The sequence below is a fragment of the Erythrolamprus reginae genome, chromosome 2, assembly GCF_031021105.1.
Source record: "Erythrolamprus reginae isolate rEryReg1 chromosome 2, rEryReg1.hap1, whole genome shotgun sequence".
Taxonomy (NCBI): Eukaryota; Metazoa; Chordata; class Lepidosauria; order Squamata; family Dipsadidae; genus Erythrolamprus; species Erythrolamprus reginae.
In genome coordinates this window covers 32,948,867-32,964,751 of record NC_091951.1, presented here as the reverse complement: position 1 = coordinate 32,964,751, position 15,885 = coordinate 32,948,867, and the positions used below count along the sequence as shown (strand labels likewise).

General features: G+C 43.2%; 2 protein-coding genes across 6 annotated transcripts in view; both read left to right on the top strand.

Moving 5' to 3' along the window:
- EHMT2 (euchromatic histone lysine methyltransferase 2) overlaps positions 1 to 4,306 on the top strand; it is a 65,859-nt gene extending 61,553 nt beyond the window's left edge. For all 4 annotated transcript variants that reach the window (XM_070737686.1, XM_070737684.1, XM_070737685.1 and 1 more), the window contains exons 27-28: positions 1,221 to 1,396; positions 2,671 to 4,306. In XM_070737686.1, coding sequence (XP_070593787.1) covers positions 1,221 to 1,396; positions 2,671 to 2,851 — 357 coding nt within the window. In that variant the 3' untranslated portion in view covers positions 2,852 to 4,306. The remainder of the gene's footprint in view (positions 1 to 1,220; positions 1,397 to 2,670) is intronic.
- A 9,154-nt stretch (positions 4,307 to 13,460) lies between these two features.
- Positions 13,461 to 15,885, top strand: part of SLC44A4 (solute carrier family 44 member 4) — a 78,986-nt gene continuing 76,561 nt past the window's right edge. Inside the window, exon 1 of one of the 2 annotated variants that reach the window (XM_070737687.1) lies at positions 13,461 to 13,668. In XM_070737687.1, the coding sequence (XP_070593788.1) occupies positions 13,620 to 13,668 (49 nt within the window). In that variant the 5' untranslated portion in view covers positions 13,461 to 13,619. The remainder of the gene's footprint in view (positions 13,669 to 15,885) is intronic. The other variant, XM_070737688.1, reaches the window with a different exon arrangement.

Below are 15,885 nucleotides of genomic sequence, written 5' to 3'. Positions count from 1 at the left end.
GAGAGTCGGACGTTGGTGCTCTTTTATTTTATTTCTCCCATTACACTATATCCATTACTCATTACACAAGTCCTCAGATAGGGGCAGCATATAAATCCAATAAATAAATATCCAGGGCTGAAATGCTACTGGTTTAGCCTGGTCTAGCCTGGTTTGAAGAACCGGTAGTGGTGGCGGCACAAGGCTCCGCCCACCCACCCGGACATTGCCATTTTCAAGTTTTTAACCCTCTGCGCATGCCCAAAGCCTGCACATGTGCAGAGGGTGAAAAGTGCATGCAACGTGGGGCGCATGCAAGCGAAGCGAGAGCTTCCAAACCGGTAAGGAAGGTAAGTAGATTTCATCACTGACTTTATCCCTTCTTTTTCCCTCCCTCTTTTTAACAACAATAGCAACAACAGAGTTGGAAGGGACCCTGGAGGTCTTCTACTCTAACCCCCTGCTTAGGCAGGAAACCCTACACTACTTCAGACAGATGGTTATCCAACATCTTCTTAAAAACTTCCAGTGTTGGAGCATTCACAACTTCTGGAGGCAATTTGTCCCACTGATTCATTGTTCTAACTGTCAGGAAAGTTCTCCTTAGTTCTAAGTTATTTCTCTCCTTGTTTAGTTTCCACCCACTGCTTCTTGTTCTACCCTCAGGTGCTTTGGAGAATAGGTCAACTCGCTCTTCTTTGTGGCAACTGCTGAGATACTGGAAGACTGCTATCGTGTCTCCCCCTGGTCCTTCTTTTCATTAGACTAGCCATGCCCAGTTCTGGCAACTGATCTTCATATGTTTTAGCCTCCAGTCCCCTAATCATCTTTGTTGGTCTTCTCTGTACTCTTTCTAGAGTCTCAACATCCTTTTTGTATCGTGGTGACCAAAACTGAATGCAGTGTTCCAAATGTTGCCTTATAAAGTGGTATTAACACTTCAGGTTATCTTGATTCTATCCCTCTGTTAATGCAGCCTAGAACTGTGTTGGCTTTTTTGGCAGCTGCTGCACACTACAGGCTCATATTTAAATGATTGTCCACTAGGACTCCAAGATCCCTCTCAGAGTTACTACTTTTGAGCAATGTACCTTTTTCAATGTATCTTTTCCAGTCTTATCTTTCCATGCTTTTTTTCCCCTTTGTATTTTATACTTTTAATCAACTAATAAAAAAAGTTAAATTGGAGGGGGGGGGGGAAGAGGTCTTTGGATGATGCTTGGTTTTTCTTCCTCCTGCAGGATGGTGAGGTTTACTGCATCGATGCCCGTTATTATGGCAACGTCAGCCGTTTCATCAACCACTTGTGCGACCCTAATATCATCCCCGTACGAGTGTTCATGTTGCATCAGGACCTGCGTTTCCCCCGCATTGCTTTCTTCAGCAGCCGGGACATTCAGACTGGTGAAGAACTTGGGTCAGTCTTAAGGGAATTGTGTGCTGAGTGTATATCTCGGATGAAACTGCATTGTGTGGAATTAGCTAGGTTAGAGATTCAGAATGAAGGAGGGAGGGTATGAGGGGAAGATTGCACACTTTTCATCTATCTTCATGGTGACTCTCAACATGCAGTCTGCACTGGTTGCCAATCAGTTTCCGGTCACAATTCAAAGTGTTGGTTATTACCTATAAAGCCCTTCATGGCATTGGACCAGGATATCTGCGAGACCGCCTTCTGCTGCATGAATCCCAGCGACCGGTTAGGTCCCACAGAGTTGGTGTTCTCCGGGTCCCGTCAACTAAACAATGTCATCTGGCGGGACCCAGGGGGAAGAGCCTTCTCTGTGGCGGCTCCGACCCTCTGGTATCAGCTCCCTCCAGAGATTAGAACTGCCCCCACCCTCCTTGCCTTTCGTAAACTCCTTAAAACCCACCTCTGTTGTCAAGCCTGGGGGAACTGAGACATCTCCCTCTGCCTATGTAGTTTTTGTGCATGATATGATTATATGTATGTTTTTATATTGAGGTTCCTTGCTTTTAGATTTTTAAATGTACAATTGTTATTTTAGATTCTAATTATTAGATTTGTCATTATATATTATTTTTATCACTGTTGTGAGCCGCCCCGAGTCTACGGAGAGGGGCGGCATACAAATCTAATAAATAAATAAATAAATAAATAAATAAATAATAATAATAATAATAATAATAATAATAATAATAATAATAATAATAATAATAATTTTAGCACTTTAAAGCAGGGGTCTCCAGCCTTGGCAACTTTAAGACTTGTGGACTTCAACTCCTAGAATTCCTCAGCCAGATTTGCTGGGGCTCTTAAGGAAAGGGTGTTGCCTAGAGAACGAACAGATAAAAGGTTTATTTGGGGAATAAGGAGAGGCCATAGCTACATAACAGGCAGAGAAAGAAACTTAGGGGGGGGGAAACTTCCTAACTTAGCAGGCTGTAAAAGGTGACAGTGGGAGATATGTATTTTCAGACTTGCAAATTCTGTTTAGATAGAATTACAATAAAGTAGAATCAGCTCCATCTGGTCATATTTCTGGTCTGGTCTGTCTGTGAAGGCTGACAAGAATCCATCCATCCATAAAAGAGAGGAGGAGACATGACCCACGAGATAATTTTGTCCTTAAACTCTTCCAGGTTTTGAAAAGCTAGACCATTTCAGTTCTCAAATCATCTTTATTGTTCTTTTTTTCCTTTTCCCCTCCCTTGTAACCTGCGCTGCAGATTTGACTACGGGGACCGTTTCTGGGACATCAAAAGCAAATATTTCACCTGCCAGTGCGGTTCGGAGAAATGCAAACATTCGGCGGAAGCGATTGCCCTGGAACAGAGCCGCTTGGCTCGCCTGGAGGCCCACCAGGATGTGCTGCCGGACAGCAGCAGCTTCACCGCCTCCCAGGTTTAACCTGAGCCCCACTGCCCTTCTGCATGTGAAATCTCTTCTCCCAGCCCCGCCCCTGACTTCCCCTTTCTTCCACCCCACTGTGGACTTCCTCTCGTCTTGTCGTTTTGGAACACCGAAGCTGCTCAGCTCTTGCCTTAAGAGAAGATACCATGTTGGTGGAAGGAGGAGAGAAGACGACAGAAGAAGCGTGTCTGGAGAGATTGGGGTGGGAGTGAAAGGAAATGAAACCTCTGCAACAAAGACCACCTTTGGCCCAGGAGACACGAGCTCCTGAAGGTTTTTCCACAATGTCTGACTTGTGGTCTGCTGGAGAAACAGCCGTGGGAGACCAGAGAACCGGGGGGTGGGGGGAATGGAAGGTATCCTTTGTTTGATTTTATTTTGAAGTGAAGCCGGTGCTGTTTTGCCCTTTTTCTCTTCCCTGTGCTCACCGACTTTCTTAACGTGATCCAGCCAAATCTTTTTGACGCTTGCCTACAACAACTCGCCACAGCCAAATGGCCAGGGCCAATTCAACTATAGCAGTGTTTCCCAACCTTGTCAATTTGAAGATATCTGGACTTCAACTCCCAGAATTCCCCAGCCAGCATTTGCTGGCTGGGGAATTCTGGGAGTTGAAGTCCAAATATCTTCAAGTTGCCATGGTTGGGAAACACTGTACTACAGGACGAGAGTTTTCAAAGAACTACTGTAGTCCCAACAGGGAGTCCTTAAAAGAAAGGGAGAGTGCCAAAGGCGGGACAAAAATAAAACGGCAAAAATGAAAATAATTTCAAAACTAATATTAAATCAAAGAATTGTTGAGTTGTCCCGAGGCGAGTTGGCTGAGGCAAGTCGTCCCGTTTTGTGCCTCTGTTTCCTCTATCTGAAAGCAGCCAGCAAAAGCAGGACATTAGGAGTCCTCTCTCCAGGTTGGGGATGCTCTGTTTTTATTTTTATTTTTTCTCTTTTCTGAGCAGAGAAGCAAGGAGGGTGTCCAAATTCTACTTCAGGCAGGTTGTGCGTGGGGGGTTTTTTTGTTTTATTTTTGGTGTTTTTCTGTGTGCATCAACACATCCTGGGAAGACCTAGAAGTTTAAAATTCAAGCATCAACTTTTTGCCATCATTTGGCACCCTTGTGCTCCTGTGTGAAAATGTGCGTGGCTGGCTGGCAGGACCCATGTCTGTAGTGGCCCTTCTCCTTGGGGGGGTGGGGGGGTGGCAAGTTCATTTTGGATCAAGGTTTACTTTGGAGTCGGAGCAGTGGCTCGTCTGCTGTCTCTGTCTTCGAGGTGGTTTTTTTTTTATTTTAAAAGTTATTTTCTCCCTCTTCGACCCCCGGCCAGAGAGGTTTGACTCGGTTTTGAGGGCCAGCCTTATCTCCGTCTCTTTTTTGTATGGGTTTCATAACTTGGGGGGTTTTTTATGATGTAATTTTCTCCGCACTGCAAAACCAATAAAAGTTGGCAACCGGGTGGATTTTGATACGATGAAAAGCAACGGCAGAAGCTTGAATATGATTTCGTCACTTTCTCCTCTCATTCCTCGGTCAAAAGGAAGCGCCTGCAACCTGCGCTCTTTTTCCTAAGTCCCTTATCTTTCCCAGGGGTGGCCCAATATATTTCATTTTGTCATTGGGGACAAAAAAATAAATAAATAAATCCGATCTCTAATTCCATAAGACCCAGAGCTAATCAAAGGCTAATCAGATATAAACATACAAGATTGACGGCAGAAAAAGACCTCATGGTCCATCTAGTCTGCCCTTACACTATTTCCTGTACAGTAATACCTCGTCTTACGAACTTAATTGGTTCCGGAAGTAGGTTCGTAAGGCGAAAAGTTCGTAAGATGAAACATTGTTTCCCATAGGAAACAATGTAAAAGCGATTAATGCGTGCAAAAAGAAAAAAAATCGCAAAATGGCGCTCCGCTGGGAGCCGCCGCCCGGCTCTCACCTTTTAAAACAGCCGGGGGGCTTCTCAGCGTTCTCTCGAACGCCGAACCCGGAAGTTCAGGTTTGGGTTCCGGAGGCCGCCGAGAAGTGCCCACCTGTTTTAGAAGGTTACAGCCGGGTGCCGCCACTCAGCGGAGCGCCGTTTTTGCGATCGGCGACGGCGTTATCGGCCAATCTGGAGGCTGGAAAGGAGGTGGGAAATCCCAATAGGGAATTCCATGGGCGGAGCTTTGACGTCATGAAGACGTCCGACCGAAACCTTCTGAAACAGCCGGGCGCTTCTCGGCGGCCTCCGGAACCTGAACCCGAACTTCCGGGTTCGGCGTTCAGGAGAACGCCGAGAAGCCCCCCGGCCCAGCGGAGCGCCATTTTGCAATTGCGGTGGGTTCGTAAGCTGAAAAAAGTTCGTAAGAAGAGGCAAAAAATTTCCGAACCCCCAGTTCGTATCACGAGGTACCACTGTATTTTATCTTAGGATGGATATGGGTTTATCCCAGGCATGTTTAAATTCAGTTACTGTGGATTTACCAACCACATCTGCTGGAAGTTTGTTCCAAGCATCTACTACTCTCAGTCAAATAATATCTTCTCACATTGCTTCTGACCTCCAGAAAAGCCGAACTTATGTGTTCTAGCGCACGTGCGCCTGACAATCAGCTAGCCAGTGTGCATGCACAGGCTGTTCTTTGGAACTGCCGCGTGCGTGCAAAGGGGTCACAGTCTGGAGAAGCTGAACGTCTGGCGGGCATGCGCACCCGACAATCAGCTGGGTGACATCCATGCGCGCAACTGTTTTTGGCGCTGCTCTGTGCTTGAAGAACAGCTGATGGTTATGTGCACATGTGTGTCAGAAACCCGGAAGACAAACAGGCAAGGTTGCGTGTGACAGATGACCTGGCTCTGCATGCCACTTTGGCCACGCGTGCCATAGGCTCTGTCAGCGCTCCAAATGGCATCTGAGAAATAAATCAGATTCCAGTCCAATTCTCATCCAAGGTTTTATTTATTAACACAGCCGTGTTGGTTTACACTGTAGCCATCCCGATGCTAACTTCCTTCCCACCCAGGTTAATAACAATAACAAGAAGAAGAAGAGTTGGAAGGGACCTTGGAGGTCTTCTAGTCCAACCCCCTGCTTAGGCAGGAAACCCTGCACTACTTCAGACAGATGGTTATCCAACATCTGCTTTAAAACTTCCAGCGATGGGGCATTCACAACTTCTGGAGGCAAGCTGTTCCACTGATCTGTTCTGACTGTTAGGAAGTTTATCCTCAATTCTAACTTACTTTTCTCCTTGTTTAGTTTAGAATGGAATAGAATAGAATAGAATAGAATTCTTTATTGTCCAAGTGTAATTGGACACACAAGGAATTTGTCTTGGTGCATATGCTCTCAATGTACATAAAAGAAAAAGATACATTTGTCAAGAATCGTGGTACAACACTTAATGATTGTCATGGGGTCAAATAAGCAATGAAGAAACAATATTAATAAAAATCTTAAGGATACAAGCAACAAGTTACAGTCATACAGTCCTAAGTGGGAGGAAAAGGGTGATAGGAATGATGAGAAAAAACGTAGAAATAGAAGTGCAGATTTATTAATTTATTAATTGGATTTCTATGACGCCCCTCTCCGAGGACTTAGGGCGGCTAGTTTAGTAAAAAGTTTGACAGTGTTGAGGGAATTATTTGTTTAGTAGAGTGATGGCATTCGGGGAAAAACTGTTCTCATGCCTGGTTGTCTTGGTGTGCAGTGCTCTGTAGCGACGTTTTGAGGGTAGGAGTTGAAACAATTTGTGTCCAGGATGCCTGGGGTAAACATATATCCATCCCAAGATAAAATGCAGGAAATAGTATAAGGGCAGGCTAGATGGACCATGAGGTCTTTTTCTGCTGTCAGTCTTCTATGTTTCTATGTGATGGGTCAGTAAATATATTCACCGCCCTCTTTTTGACTCGTACAGTATAGAAACATAGAAGACTGACGGCAGAAAAAGACCTCATGATCCATCTAGTCTGCCTTATACTATTTTCTGTATTTTATCTTAGGATGGATATATGTTTATCCCAGGCATGTTTAAATTCAGTTACTGTGGATTTATCTACCACGTCTGCTGGAAATTTGTTCCAAGGATCTACTACTCTTTCGAACAAACTTCCAGCAGATGTGGTAGATAAATCCATACGTTCCTCAATGGAAGGCAGGTTTCAGCAATTGTTTCTTCTGTAGTTCTGATTATCCTCTGAAGTCTGTGTCCACCTTGTTGGGTTCCAGAACCAAACCAGTTTAGGTTCATCCCTCGTCCCCACACCCACAACTTCATCACTAGGACCAGTCCGGTTGCAGGGATTCCACCAACCTCCTCCTTACATCTGCTGCCGCAGAACAAAAGATGACCTTGGACTCCAAGAAAGGAATTTGTTGTGGCTAGTAACTTTCCCTCTCATGCAAGTACCCCTCCCAGTAACCAGGATTCTATTCTACTTGGCGGGCCAAAGTCTCTAACTCCAAATGATGGCTTTGGCCTGACAGGTTCGCCATCACGGGTATAAGGCTAACCACTGAGGCTGTCGGGAGTTGAAGTGCGACACCACAGGCAACTGGAACCAGGTTGGAGAAATTGGGAGACGTGACTACGATACCAAATAGAGAAGTGATGTGTGTCCTTGAAATGAGTAGATGTATTTCCTTGTACAGTGAGGTCTGCCAACAGAGGGTGGAAGTAGAAGAAAACACGGACTCTTCGGGGATGATGAATTGTTTCAGGAAAAGGAGAACTGGTTGCTCACTTATAGAGAACACACGTTTGAGCTGCCAAATCCCCACTTTAATCTCCGGATTGGTTAGAAATCAGCTCTCTTAATCCCCACTGATTGATTACAGACTTTTTGGAGCTGCTTCGGTGCACAAAGTACAAGCACGTAAGGTGTTAGCAAACTCTTAGTATCTCACAATCTATTGAAATATGAACCACAGGTAGCCCCCAACTTACAACAATTCATTTAGTGACCTTTCAAAGTTATAGCAGCACTGGAAAAAAAGCTATTTATGACCATTGTTCACAGCTACAACTTCTTATTTTTATTTTATTTTACTATATTTGTCAAACAAGCATAGAATTATAGTTTGTATTAACATAAAGTATAAAGAAGGGATAAAAAGGATAATAGGACAGAAGGACAGGGACGGTAGGCACAATAGTGCGCTTATGCACGCCCCTTACAGACCTCTTAGAAAAGGCGAGAGGTCAACAGTAGATCATTTAAGGTTGAAGATCTTGGGGTTAGGGGAAGAAACAACAGAGTCAGGTAGTGAGTTCCAGGTATTGATCACTCTGTTGCTGAAGTCAGATTTTCTGCAGTTTTAACCTTGGCAGCATCTCCATGATCACAATTCAAGGCCTTTGGCAACTGGGTCATACTTAGAAACATAGAAGATTGATGGCAGAAAAAGACCTCATGGTCCATCTAGTCTGCCCTTATACTTTTTCCTGTATTTTATCTTAGGATGGATATACATCCCAGGCATGTTTAAATTCAGTTACTGTGGATTTACCAACCATGTCTGCTGGAATTTTGTTCCAAGTATCTACTTCTCTTTCAGTAAAATAATATTTTTTCACATTGCTTCTGATCTTTTCCCCAACTAACCTCAGATTGTGCCCCTTTGTTCTTGTGTTCATTCTCCTATTAAAAACATTTTCCTCCTGAACCTTATTTAACCCTTTAACATATTTAAATGTTTCGATCACGTCCCCCCTTTCCCTTCTGTCCTCCAGACTGTACAGATTGAGTCCATTAAGTCTTTCCTGATAAGTTTTATGCTTAAGACCTTCCACCATTTTTGTAGCCCGTCTTTGGACCCGTTCAATTTTATCCATATCTTTTTGTAGGTGAGGCCTCCAGAACTGAACACAGTATTCCAAATGTGGTCTCACCAGCGCTCTACATAGCGGGATCACAATCTTCATCTTCCTGCCTGTTATACATCTAGCTATGCAGCCAATCATTCCACTTGCTTTTCCTACCGCCTGACCACACTGCTCACCCATTTTGAGACTGTCAGAAATCACTACTCCTAAATCCTTTTCTTCTGAAGTTTTTGCTAACACAGAACTGCCCATACAAGTATCTCACACTTAATTGTCACAGAATCCCTGCAGTCATGTTTTTCCCTGCAGAATTGATCAGCCTATGGTATTGTGTGCTGCCTGCATCAACAATAAAACAATTTATAACAAATCTAATAATTTAAAATCACTAAAAAAGCCTTATTTAAAAGCAAAAAACATACACAGAAACATACCATGCATAAGCTGTATAGGCCCGGGGGAGATGTTTCGATTCCCCCATGCCTGATGGCAGAGGTGGGTTTTAAGAAGTTTACAAAATGCAAGGAGGGTGGGGGCAATTCTAATCTCCAGGGGGAGCTGGTTCCAAAGGGTCGGGGCCACCACAGAGAAGGCTCTTCCCCTGGGTCTCGCCAGAAGACATTGTTTAGTCGACGGGACCCAGAGAAGGCCAACTCTGTGGGACCTAATCGGTCACTGGGATTCGTGCGGCAGAAGGGGGTCCCGGAGATATTCTGGTCCGATGCCATGAAGGGCTTTATAGGTCATAACCAACACTTTGAATTGTGACCGGAAACTGATCGGCAACCAATGCAGACTGCGGAGTGTTGATGTAACATGGGCATACCTAGGGAAGCCCATGATTGCTCTCACAGCTGCATTCTGCACGATCTGAAGTTTCCGAACATTCTTCAGAGGTGGACCCATGTAGAGAGCAATAGTCTTGGGGTTGTCTCATATGCCTGCTTTAGAATGTTTTTTTGGTTTTGACAAATCCCAGTTACAACATTTTCTACCAAGGTTACATCACAGGGTTTGGGTGAGAATACAGTTAATGTACAGCCCGGATATGCTGCAACGGTTTTTCAAAACAAGATGGGATTCAGAGCAGGTGGAAAATTCTCAGATAGGTTCTCCATTCTCTGTATATATATATATTTTAAAAAACAGTTTTTATTGAATATAAACGTTTAAAAATACATTTAAAACATTGAACCACAAACCTCAAAACAAACCTATACAAACATCATATATAAACATAAACAAAAACAAAAACCTTTATTTTACAGTAAGATGGTGTTGATGTTATATTTCTGTATCCCTTCTAGTAAGTTAAACTGTATTTCTTCTACAGTTTTCAGTTTTCAATCTAATCTACCGTTAATATCACATTTAAGTATATACAGTATAATAACTCCAGTCTTGCTATGTCTTCACTGTACTCTCCTAACTTATTTTATCACGTTTATTGTTTTCTATATCTATAACTATTCATATCTCTCTGTATATATTTATGTATTTTTATGTGAACCAGAAGGCAAGATTTTATTAAGCGTGCCAACTTTTTTCACTGGCAGGAGTACCCAATCGTCAAACCCCTTCCTTCTGTGCAAACAATTAAGGGGGAAATTTCATTCTGTTTCTTTCGGGCCTCTGAATGAAGACATTCATTTGCCTTGGAGTACTCATATCCAATGACCTAAGCCCTAGAGCCCATTGCAACAACATTGCCAAAAACGCTTTAAGAGTTGTTAACCTAATCCTTCGCAGCTTCTTCTCTGATAATTTTGAACTGCTAACAAGAGCTTACAAAACATTTGTCAGACCAATCCTAGAATACAGCTCCCCTGTATGGAACCCACATTGCATATCTGACATCAACACAATTGAGAGAGTCCAGAAATATTTCACAAGAAGAGTCCTTCACTCCTCTTCTCACAACAAAATACCTTACTCCGCCAGATTTGAAATTCTTAGTTTAGACAACTTACAACTCCATCGTCTCCGTTCCGAAATTAATTATAGTTCATAAAATCATATACCAAAATGTCCTTCCTGTTAATGATTACTTCACCTTCAACCGCAACAACACACAAGCACAAAATCAATTTAAACTAAATGTCAACCGCTCCAAACCTGACTGCAAAAAATACGACTTCAGCAACAGAGTAATCAACGCCTGGAATGCACTACCTGATTCAGTGGTTTCTACTCCTAACCCCAAAACCTTTAACCTTGGACTATCTACAATTGACCTCTCCCCCTTTCTAAGAGGTCAGTAAGGGGTGTGCATAAGCGCACCACTGTGTCTATCATCCCTGTCCTATTGTCTTCTTTTGTTACTTTTTATCATTACTTATCTAATGTTTTATTTACAAATTACCACCCTATAATTGTTTGACAAAATAAATAAATGAAAAAATAAAGCAGAGGTGTCAAACTCAAGGAGGGCTTCGATCTGGACCACCTGGCCACCCTGGAAACAGCAAAGAACCAGCCCACGGTCCCTCTGCCAGTGAAAATGAAACTCTGATTTTGGCTGCAACGGCCTCCTGCAACTCTCCGCCAGCAAAAACAGAGCCCGGGGAGGCCCGCCCAAGCTCCATTTTTGCTGGCAGAGGGCTACAGGATGCCATCGCTGCCAAAAACAACGCCTGGGTGGGTTGCACACATGGGCTACTTGAGCTCTGCTCTGCTCTGCTCGGCAGAAGGTTTCAGGAGGCTATTGTGGCCGAAAATGGAGCCTCAATGAGTGACATCAAGCTGGCTTTGCCCGCCCTTGACCAGGGGCGGGCAGCAGGCGGGACGGGGTGGAATGCAGTTCCACCGGTGGAAATGAAGATGTGTGCACAGCTCCAGCTGATTGGCGGCTGTCACTTCCTGGTCTCGGCTCATCTCTCCTTTTCTTACCTGCTGCTGCTGCTGCTGTGTCTGTGCTCCTTACTTTTTTCCTCTTTCCTCCTTCCTGGCCTCGGATGAGCTTCCCTCTCTCCTGCCCAGCTCCCTCCAGCCTCACACAGCCACCTCCCACCTGAGGTGCAAGCAGAAGGCGTGGGTGGAAGCGGCGCTGGCAGGATTTATGCTTCTGGCAGCACCCGTTCACCTAGCTACCCAGCCTGGGGGGGGGGGGTGTGAACCAGGAAGGAGAGCGCGGGAAACACGAAGCAAATTGTCACCCCAGCGAGCGACACTGGTAAGGTTGTAAGTTGGGGATTTAACAGTTCACTTGAAGAATGATGATCGTTCAAGCCACTCCCACCTGGTCACATGGCCGGCAAGCCACTCCTACCCAGTCACATGGCCATTAAGCCACACCCAGAAAATTTTGGCTGTCCATTACTGCCCGTGACCATGCCCACCTCCAAACAAACCCCAAGCAAGGGCAGATTACAATTACCGCCACTACCAGCACACTGAGCATGCAGCTTCAGTTCTCTCGAGTGTCCGTACATATCCCAGCATGTTTTGGCTCTGCGAATGTGCTGGAAGCAAAATCTTGTGTGAGATGTTGGTGAATATTTTTTTTTTGTTTCTGTGCACGCGCGTCCCCTCACAAGATTTTGCTTCCTGATATATGCAGAAGCAAAAACATGCTCGGGACGCCCACGCATGTATGCAAGAGAACCGAAGCTACGCATGCAGCTCACTATTTGCTACTGGTGCGCCATCCTTTTCCGTACCAATAGGTACCCTATACTGACCCTGAGGTCAAACACAACCCTGATGCAGCCTCAATTGAAATGGAGCTTGGCATCCCTAAACTACGGCAAGCTTGGGATATTTACTTATTCTCACTTGGCCAATAAAGGATTCTATTCTATTCTGCTCTGCTCTGCTTTATTCTTTAACTTTAACTTGTTGCTTGTATCCTTACAATTTATATTAATATTAATAATATTGAAAGTTTAAAAAGAAATAAGGTACTTGACTATTCACATTTTGACAGCTGCAAGGATAGTATATGCACAGCAATGGAAATCTGATAAAATACTGGAAGAAGGGATGATATTTAAAAGGTTAATGGACTGTGCAGAGATGGACACGCTGTCAAAAAAATTAGAATGGAAAGAAGATTCAGAATATTATAAGACATGGGGAAACTTTTATGATTGGCTTGAGGAAAGAGTAAAAGATACATAAATTTAAGGAAAAAATACCCCCCCCCAAAAAAGCAAAGCAATAATATAATAATACAAATATTAATAATTAAGAAAAGAGGACAAAGAATTCCCCGATTGAAAACTTCAAATGAGTTAGGAGAGTAATTTCCCAAATGTTTGTTATATGGGTTTTTTTGTTTTGTTTGGACTGTTTGTTTGTATATTTACGTTTGTTTGTTTTGTTTGTCATTGTAATGTTTTTATTGTATAAAAATAAAAAAGTAAAAAGTAAACAATTTATATCAATATTGTTTCCTGATTGCTTATTTGTACCCTAAAACAATCATTAAGTATTGCACCTCATGATTCTTGACAAATGTATCTTTTCTTTTATGTACACTGAGAGCATATGCAACAAAGACAAATTCCTTGTATGTCCAATCACACTTGGCCAATAAAGAATTCTATTCTATTCCATCCCATCCCACTCCATTCCATTCCATTCTAACCAGGTTCTTCGATACCCTGAAAAGTCAAGCTGGTTCGTCCTGACCTGAACCTAAGGTGGGCTGGGGCGGGGGGGGGGGGGTGTTGCAAAGCGAGGAGAACAGCTCCGAGGCGCCGGCGCTGAAGGGGTTAAAGCGCCCTTGACCGGCAGGGGGCGTGACCGCGGCGATCGGCAGGTAAGAATAAGCCCGCAGGTGTGTGGCTCGGCGGGAGGCGGGGCCGCGGTGACGTCAGCGTGGGCGGAGCACTGCCAAGCAACAGGTTTCAGCTCAGAATCGCCCCGTTTGGAGACTTCTCCGCTCGCTTGTCTTCCATCACTCCCGGGTCTGCTCAGGGTCGCAGGGGGAAAGCCGCCTTCTCCGGCTTCGACATGGGAGGCAAAAAGAAAACAGAGAACGAGGCTTCTTCCAACCAGTATGGTGAGTCCCCGCGGTGGATCGCGGCTTTTGGGAAGTGGGGGATTTAGGGGGAAAAAGTGGGTTTGAGGCTGGAAAGTCCAGTGGTTGGAGCAGATCCCACCTCTTGCTTCCTCCCCCTTCCGCCTTTTTCCCTACACTTTTAAGACCCGTTGCGTGGCGTGTGAAAAGGGCGAGCAAGAGGAAAGGGGATCTTTGGACCCGGGGGGATTGAGGAAAGAGAAAGGAAGAGAGAGAGAGAGAGAGAGAGAGAAGGTAGGAAGGAAGGAAGAAATAAAAAAGAAAGACGAAAGAAAGAAGAAAAGAATAAAGAAAAAAGATAGAGAAGAAAGAAGAAAAGAAAGAAAAGAGAAGAAAGAAAGAATAAAGAGAAAGAAAGAACGAAAGAATAAAGATTGAAAGAAAAAGAGAAGGAAAGAAGGAAAAAGAAAGAATGAAAGAAGAAACAAATAAAGGAAAGAAAGAATGAAAATAAAGAATACAAGAATAAAGAATGAAAGAATAAGGAAAGAATGAAAGAATAAGGAAAGAATGAAAGAATAAGGAAAGAATGAAAGAATAAGGAAAAAGAAAAAGGGGAGAAAAGAGAAGAGAAGAAAGAAAGAATAAAAAATGAAAGAATAAAGAATGAAAGAAAAAGAGCAGGCAGGAAAGAAAGAAAAAGAAAGAAAGAGGAAAGGAAGGAAGAAAGGAAAGAAAGAAAGAAAGAAAGAAAGAAAAGTTCAGTTTGAAGTTGGAGCTGTTGTGGGAAAATGGACAGCGGAGCCGCTGCCAGCTTTTGCTAGATCTCTTCACACTTGTGGGTGGACACACCTCCTGTTTTAATTCCTGGTTGTGCTGGCAAGAAACTCTGGAATTCAGCCAGGAAAGAAGAGAAACTGTAAATGTAAATTCTGTCTTAGCTGATACCTTTGTTACAAACTGGTCCACATTTTAACGACCAGAATCGGGCCCCGATTTGCCCCATTTTACGACCTTTCTCGCCACCGATGCAAAGTGAATCACCAACGTTATTTAGTAACCCGACTGTTAAGGGGAATCAGGCTTCTCCGTTGACTTTGCTTCTCAGAAGGTTGAAGCGACGGTCGTAAGTATGAATCACTTTGCCAAATGTCTGAATTTTGATTGCATGACTGTGTGCATGCTGCAAAGGTTGTAACTGTGAAAAATGCTCATAAGTCAGTTTTTTTCAGTGACTTTGTAACTTTGAACAGTCACTAAATGAACTTTTTTGTAAGTTGAGGATTATCAGTATTTTAAATTCATTTGAAGCAGTTGTGATCTGGCTATTCTTTGCTGGGTTTTCCACAGACAATTTTAATGTTAAGAATGTTACTAGTTTCTTAGTCTACTACACGGTACAGGTAGTCCTTGATTTTCAACAGTTTGTTTAGTGACCTTCGTTGTTACTGAAAAATGTGACTTATGACCATTTTTCACACTTACAAACTATTGCAGCATCCCCGTGGTCAGGTGATCAAAATTTGGATACTTGGCAACTAGTTCATATTTATGACCTTTGCTCCAAGGTTATGGGATCACCTTTTGTGATAACAACAACAGAGTTGTTAGGGACCTTGGAGGTCTTCTAGTCCAATCCCCTGTTTAGGCAGGAGACCTTATACTACTTCAGACAAATGGTTATCCAACATCTTCTTAAAAACTTCCAGTGTTGGAGTATTCACAACTTTGGGAGGCAAGGTGTTCTACTGATTAATTGTTCTAACTCTCAGGGAATTGCTCCTTAGTTCTAAGTTACTTCTCTCCTTGTTCAGCTTCTACTCATTGCTTCTTGTTCTACCCTTAAGTGCTTGAGTAAGTAAATTAGTAATCAAATAGTAAGACATTTGTTAAGTAAGACTTAAGAAATGTCTTACTTAACAGAAATTTTGGACTAAACAGAAATTCTATTCTATTCTATTCCACCTTTATTATTGTATATAAATTATTCAATGTGGCAAACATACCTAATCCGAGTCGATGAAGAGTCTCACTCATTCAGGTAGAATTGTCTGGAAGTTGAATCATGGCAACTGATTTCCCCCTAAGTATTTTTTTAAAATTGTTTTATTTTAATACTAACTATCCATCTTCCATTAAACAGTGTGGGTACAAATATTTGGTGCAATAACAGTTAAGGTTTACAGCTGTATTCCTTATTTTATCTTGAGCCGTATTCATTATTTTATCTGGAGGACAGAAGGAAAAGGGGGGACATGA